Here is a 7,421-nt window from a genome sequence, read left to right as displayed (position 1 = left end):
CCATCAATCAGCATGGAGCAAAGGCCCCCCTCCGAGTCATCAGGACAGTTCAGCAGCTCGGAAGAAGAAGTCAAAGTCTTCCTAACAGCAGGACTGTCTTCACAGGGACTTCAAAAACAGAGAGACAATGTTCAGCTGCAGTTGAAAAGACATTTAAATGTTTGTGTTTCAGAAAACGGACCCAAGAGGCATCGGGTTTCAAATGTTCAGTCTCCTCTGTTAATGTCCCGAAAAATAAACAAAAAACATGTAGCCCCCTCCTTAGGTGCAAATTGTGTTTTAAAATGCAAAACTTTAAGAAACAGTTCTGCAAATGTTTTCAATGTATCATTAAAGAATTATCTTTGTGCACAAACAAACACAATATGCTACCCTCCATTTGAGCCTCTAGAGTCTGTAGAGTTGAAGTTTATTTCATATAAAGTTGCTTTGCTTCTGGCTTTAGCTACAGCTAAACGGGTCGGGGACCTCCACGCTCTGTCAGTGAACCCCCTCCTATATCCAGTTTTCTACTAATAAAGTGGTTTTGCACCCTAACTCTGCGTATCTTCCTAAGGTGATACCTGCTAGTTACAGCTCTATGTCTATAGAGCTTTCCAGCTTTCATACCCCCTTTGCATCTGAGGAGCAAAAGAGGCTTCATCTTCTGTGCCCCGTACGTGCTCTACGCACTTACATCAGCCGCACACAGGATGTAAGGTCATGTGATCAGCTGTTTGTGGCTATTGCTAACCCACACAGAGGTAAAGCTCTTTCTGGACAAAGACTCTCTCACTGGATTGTAGAGGCCATCTTGCTAGCATACAGCAGCAAAAACCTTCTAATCCCTCTTGGAGTTAAAGCTCACTCCAACAGGGGTGTAGCGACATCTTGGGCCCTTTTTAAAGGGGTACCTGTGAGTGACATTTGTGTCGTGGCCAGCTGGGCCTCACCAAACACATTTGCATGATTTTACAGCCTGGATGTAACAGCACCTTCGGTGGCTCATTCTGTACTTTCTGCCGGGTCCAAAGCTCTGCATTAGTACAGTACTTACTCAGGCACACTACTTAACTCAGGTCTGATACTGCTCTGCGTGGCGCTTTGACAAGTCCCATATACAACTGTGTGTTGTACTGAGTGAAATGACTGAAAAGGAACGTAAGGTTATGAATATAACCATGGTTCCTTGAAGGAATGGAACGAAGTACAACACCTTGTTGGCCCCGCATCACAAAGGCTCGTTGAAGGGTGGTATCTAACTGAGTAATGACGCTGGTGACTCCGAACTTATAGGGTGAAGGCGGAGCCTGTCACCAGACGTTCAACGTCACCGGTTTAAAGACGTGATTAGAGGTGGCTTCAGCCAGGTGCGCGAGGGCGCGCATGTCCCATATACAACTGTGTGTTGTACTTTGTTCCATTCCCTCAAGGTACCGTGGTTATATTCATAACCTTACGTTTTGTCATCTTTGTTAAGAGCAAGTTTCTAATAGCGAGTATTTGAAATGGTGGTTAAAAACATTTGGGTTTGTCACACCTTGCTCTCAGATACCTAATCTGTCTTTTCCTGTGCAGGCACCAGGGTTTGGCTTCGGGATAGCCATATCAGGAGGTCGGGATAACCCTCATTTTCAGAGTGGCGAGACCTCCATTGTCATCTCGGATGTGCTGAAAGGAGGCCCGGCAGAAGGCCTACTGCAGTAAGATTTTCCTTTTGGCAGCTCCTTCAGATTTCTAGTTTTGGTTTTGAATTACTCTGCCCTCTCCAGTAAAACTCCAGGATGTGTTCTCGTGTTCTCCAGGGAAAATGACAGAGTAGTGATGGTCAATGCTGTCTCTATGGACAACGTGGAGCATGCATACGCTGTCCAGCAGCTTCGCAAAAGTGGAAAAATTGCCAAAATTGTGAGTGTCATCTTCAACAAGTCAGCAGTTCGGATGTTTCTCGTATGTTTGATAACTAGCAGAAACTCTGATGCAGGGGAAGGAGTGATTGATTCACCCACTTCGGATGTAATCATCCATTAAATGGACATTATTAGCCATTATCAGTCCCATAGAATGGCTTCAGACTGGCTTCAGACTGTCCCGACTGTGCCGCCTAGTGGGTTCTCCGTCCCATAGGACGGCTTCAGACTGTCCAACCCATTCTCACTCCCGACTCGTCACATATTGACGCTTTTCCAGAGTTCCCTCTGCGTCCGATTTTGAAGCGTCGGGTACTCCCCTTGCGTCATTTTTTGACGAGATGGGGCAGAATCTGTTGTCATAATTTCTGAAAGTGTAGAAAATGCACACAAACTACCGTCCCAAAGCCTAAAATTACATTTATTCAGTTTAGACATCCTGTCCCTGACCTTAGTACCTAAAATTAACATTAACCCTGATACCTAAATTAACCTTTTTTAGAAAATGTAGGAAATTCACGTCAACTACGTGTTCCAAAGCCTAAAATGACCTAATATTCGCTGTAGACATCCTATCCCTGACCCCAGTGCCTAAACCTAACCATTTATCCTGATCCCTCATGTTAACCTCAGACCCCTGACCCAAAGACCCCTGGTGGCACAACCCGGAAAAGCTGCGGGTGGCAAGGACCGACGCGAGGGGGTCACCTGATGCGTCACAATAAGACGCAGAGGGAACTTTGGAAAAGCGTCAATATGTTCACGAGTCGGGAGTGAGAATGTGTTAGACTGTCAGCTGGTTAATATGAGGCATAAAGCCACTAAGGTTTTTTTATGCAATCTGGTTAATATGAGGCATAAATAGGGATGGGTACCTTTGACGTTTGAATCGATGCGGTACCAATTTCTGGTACCTGGGAATCGATACCAGTACTTAAATGTACCAATTTTCGGTACTTTGTGGGTGTTGTTTTTTCAATAATTAACTTTTATTTTTTTTATTTAACATATTTCTCAGTATATAAAATTAACAAATATCAAGACAACATCCAACTCTTTGTATTGTAACATCAGTTGTGTAACTTATTTCTTTAAAGTGCAAACTCTTGAAAACAAAACTGTTTTGTCTTATTGCACAAATTAAAATCCAGCTCCACGTGTTTCTATTGATGTCATTTCCCCGCTAGAAAAATTGTGTGAAGGTCCATGGAAGGCAAATAAGTTTAAATCAAATAATCAAAGGAGGATGGAGTTAAAATAAATAAAAGGTATTCAAGCTACATTTTGAGCATCCAGAATGCGCCCAACACATTAGCTGGCTGCTTGTGCTCTTTCAGGTCAGACGCGTTCGGACTGTCAGGAAGCTCCTCTGTTGTTTTCCTCTGCCCGTCTCTGTTTAATGGCGGATGAAATAAAGAAAGTGGCGGTACTTTATTTACTTTGAGCAAGCGAATGTCATGCTCACAAGATAATTAATCCACAGCTACGTTCAGACCAAGCTCTGATGGTGCTCTGCCTCTGTTTACTGTCTAAACCAGCGGCTGCTGATGTCATTACGCTTTTGCATGATGCTGCGTTCAGGACAAGCATGGAAAACTCAGCACTCTTACGCCAAACCGGTCACAATGATGCGTTTAGGTACCGAAACATGGTACCGTTTGATGTTACGTGAATAGATACTCGGTAGTACCGACAGAATTTGGTCTGTACATCAAAAAGTATAGAATTCGGTACCCATCCCTAGGCATAAAACCACTAAGGTTTTTTATGTAATCTGGTTAATATGAGGCATAAAACCACTAAGGTTTTTTATGTAATCTGGTTATTATGAGGCATAAAACCACTAAGGTTTTTTATGTAATCTGGTTAATATGAGGCATAAAACCACTAAGGTTTTTTTTATGCAATCTGGTTAATATGAGGCATAAAGCCACTAAGGTTAATTTTAGAGAAAATGACATGGGCTACGATAAAGTAGACCGGACTCTGGCGGTAGCAGATTGTTGCATTTCGGTGTATATGGTACTGGTAACCCACTAGCGGGCACAATCGGGACAGTCTGAAGCCATTCTATGGGACTGATAACCACTAATAACGTCCATTTAATGGACTGATAACATCCGAACCAGCTGATTGATTCATGTGAGGTGACTCGTTGTCAGGCTGACTTCAAATCTCTCCTCCTCCGGTCAGACAATCAGACGGAAGAGGAAGGTGCACGTCCCCATGGGTCGGCTGGGCGAGAGGGAAACGATGTCGGAGCACGACGAGGAGGAGGACAGCTACGACGAAGAGATCTACGAGACGCGGAGCGGGCGCAGCGGTGCTTACAGCGGGGTGGGCGGAGCTATGGGCAGGCGCAGCGGGCGGAGCGGCGGGCGGCGGGACAGGGAACGTGAGCGGAGCGGCTCGCGAGAGAGGAGCCTCTCCCCGCGCTCAGACCGCCGCTCGCACAATCTCCCCCCGCGCCCTGCCAAGGTCACGCTGGTCAAATCTCGCAAAAATGAAGGTGAGGCTCACAAAGTCGGGGATAGACAGGAGCGTCGGCAAAGATGTTTTTTTAGGTGGCTCGGTTGTCCCTACTGTTTATTCTCCAGCAGAACTAAATAAAACCTCCACTTCAGCTCTGGTTAATCGCCAGAGCAAATAAAAAAAGCTCCCCAGCTCCAGTAAAGTCTGAGTAAACTCAAGTAAAGTAAAAAGAGCAATTAATCTTTTTTAATCAGTATGTTAATCCCAGCGGGAGCGGCAGCTGTCAGTGTGGCGCGGTCACGTGAACTCTGTGCTAACATCGTCTTTGTTGCTGTCGTTCACTCTGTAAGCAGAATATGGCCTGCGCCTGGCCAGCCACATCTTTGTCAAGGACATCTCACCCGAGAGCCTGGCAGCCAGAGATGGCAACATCCAGGAAGGGGATGTTGTACTGAAGGTAGGACGACTGAAAGAAGGAAAAGAATGACAGAAGGGCTGACTTCTGCTGAATAAAATAGATGTTTTGCAGAACAGGTTATAAAATCTGCATGATGCTGCATACATTCACCTTTTCTAAACCCTGTATGCCAGTCTGTACGTGAAGTAAATGTACTCTCACATTCGAGCTCATTCTGTTTGTTCGTATAGTAGCTACTTCATACTAAATGTTAACAAACTAATTTTTTTTGTCCTTTTCACATTTTAAAGCTCATGTTCTTCTTTCCAAATCCCATAGATTAATGGCACAGTAACAGAGAACCTCTCCTTGATAGACGCCAAGAAACTGATAGAAAGGTCAAAGGGCAAACTAAAAATGGTTGTTCAGAGAGACGACAGGGCAACCCTACTGAACATCCCCGACCTCGATGACAGCATTCCTTCAGCCAACGCCTCTGACAGAGATGGTGAGTGGGACTGCAGTGAAAGCAGAATAAAGTCCGTCCTGTTGGTTTGTGTGCTTCAAACTGAGATTTTTTTTAACGGTGACTTTGCTTTGACCAGACATTTCAGATATCCATTCTCTGGCATCCGACCATTCCAATCGATCGCATGACAGACATCGTAGCAGTCGTTCTCGATCTCCAGACAGACGATCTGAACCCTCAGACCACTCCAGACATTCGCCCCAACAAATCAGCAACGGCAGGTAAAGATCAGCTTTTCCCAAATTAGATTTTTTTAGCCATTTAGAGGCTGTTGTAAATGTGTTGAACAAAATGGAGAAAAGTATCCTGGGTGATCTCAAGCACCATTTCTCTGTGTGAAAACCTACTCATGGTACCACAAATAAACCTTGTGGAGTAGATTTAATGTAGTTCCACAGAGGACTTCTGACTTTGACAAACTCGTGAACTCACAGCTATCACTCACACAGAAGTGATGAATTTATGTCATCGTGATTGGTGTTATGGTGGAACACCAAGTCCTAACTTGATGAATGTTGCTGAGGTGATCTGACATCAAATTGTCAGGAGTTTCCTCTTCAGATGACTCAGGATCTCTGTCCTCTGAATGTCCTCATGGGTAAAACCGCGTGTTTGGCACAAAGGGCAGTATGACCCAACCGTGAAGTAACATTAGATCATCATCAGCTACCAGCATGAACTCTTTACCCTTAGAGATGTAGCTGAACTTGTGTTACAACATCTGAATACCTGCTGTCAGGTGTGACTTTTATTTGTATTTTATGCTAATTTAAAAATGTGCAAACCCAATACTCGAGGTTTAAAGTGCCTGTGACATATCCTTCAAATACAAAAAGTAAAAGAAAGCATCTTTATATTTAAGAAATTTGTCCTAACACACATTATTTTACCAAGTTTGTCACATTACTGGCATTTTTTCTTTTGAATTTAGCTCAACCAAAGTGAAACAAGAAGTGACATCAAAGGGGAACTCTACAAAAGAAAACTCAGGTTTTTGTTCAGTAAAATATTAATGTTTGAATTCTGACTCTTCTTCATTTCTCTCTCAAAGTGACTCAAGATAATCTAAAGAAAAATCAGATTCTTCTCTGCTCTATGTGTTGTCGGCTATTAGCAATGCTCTGTTTACATTCAGACATTCCCCTTTGATGTCACTTCCTGTTACTTCAGATGTGAATATCTCAACAACTGTTCATCTCAGCGGAGTGAAATTTTTTTAGCAATATGTTAATAATGTTATCTTTTCATATTTATTACAAATATTTGACGTCGCTGGCACTTTAATCTGCTATTTCAAACAATGTGACAGAGTTATTGGGACATTTTTCACATGTGCTCTTTTTATCTTAGTTTTTAATTTGTAAATTAAAAGTGGGTCCATTGTGAAACATCAGCTTTCATGAAAATCAGGTTTGGCACAAAACTAAAACTTCAAACTCAATCAGAGTCTTTAATCAATAATCAACATAAGGAGCCTTGTGCCACAAGATCCTGCAGTATTGAAATGTTACAAATTTTGCACAAAGTTGCAGTCAGCACCACTTCTTTTGTTGAAATTAGCATTAAACATCTCCACCAGCTTCAGTTGTTTGTGTGGCAGCAGTTCAAACAGAGATATCAAACCTTTGCCCCGCCCGTCTGAAGCCTCCTGCAGCAGCTGAGAACATCTGGAAGGTTGAGACTCAGAGTTTGTTTAAAACCAGAACTTATTTATCACTGAGTTCACGTTTGCTTTGAAGCTGGGAAAATTCAGTTTGAGCCTCTCTCTAATCCATTTATAGCAAGAAGAAAAGAGAGAGGTTCAGGTTGTGACAAAATCTGACTGAGCTGCTGTCTCCTTCACACAAAGTGTTTATCTCTGAGCTCAGCAGGGTGAGCAATGTTTCTCTGTGATCAAAATAATAATATTTTAAAAACATATACCTGTTTCTCTAAGTTCACTTCAGTCCGTTTTAAGGGTTTCCATATCTTCTCTCAAATACCTGTCAGTTCGTCACAGCTGGAGTCTGATTTTTTGTTTTACCTATAATATCTTTTTGTCTTTTCACTTGTAATTAGCTGTTATGTTTAGATTTTAATGTATTTTTTATCTGTTTGATGGCCTGTGGTAAAATGTTTCACAGTTTTAAAAAAT

The 7,421-nt window shown here is 42.7% G+C and overlaps 1 protein-coding gene across 1 annotated transcript in view; it reads left to right on the top strand.

Moving 5' to 3' along the window:
* Positions 1 to 7,421, top strand: part of tjp1b (tight junction protein 1b) — a gene marked incomplete at its 5' end in the record, with an annotated part of 28,725 nt that overhangs the window by 2,223 nt on the left and 19,081 nt on the right. The window contains 6 exon segments of the mRNA XM_014021517.1: positions 1,558 to 1,682; positions 1,785 to 1,887; positions 4,083 to 4,398; positions 4,712 to 4,818; positions 5,098 to 5,266; positions 5,364 to 5,508. Coding sequence (XP_013876971.1) covers positions 1,558 to 1,682; positions 1,785 to 1,887; positions 4,083 to 4,398; positions 4,712 to 4,818; positions 5,098 to 5,266; positions 5,364 to 5,508 — 965 coding nt within the window.

Source organism: Austrofundulus limnaeus, unplaced genomic scaffold (genome assembly GCF_001266775.1).
Source record: "Austrofundulus limnaeus strain Quisiro unplaced genomic scaffold, Austrofundulus_limnaeus-1.0 Scaffold296, whole genome shotgun sequence".
Lineage (NCBI taxonomy): Eukaryota > Metazoa > Chordata > Actinopteri > Cyprinodontiformes > Rivulidae > Austrofundulus > Austrofundulus limnaeus.
This window is presented reverse-complemented; position numbering and strand designations above follow the sequence as displayed.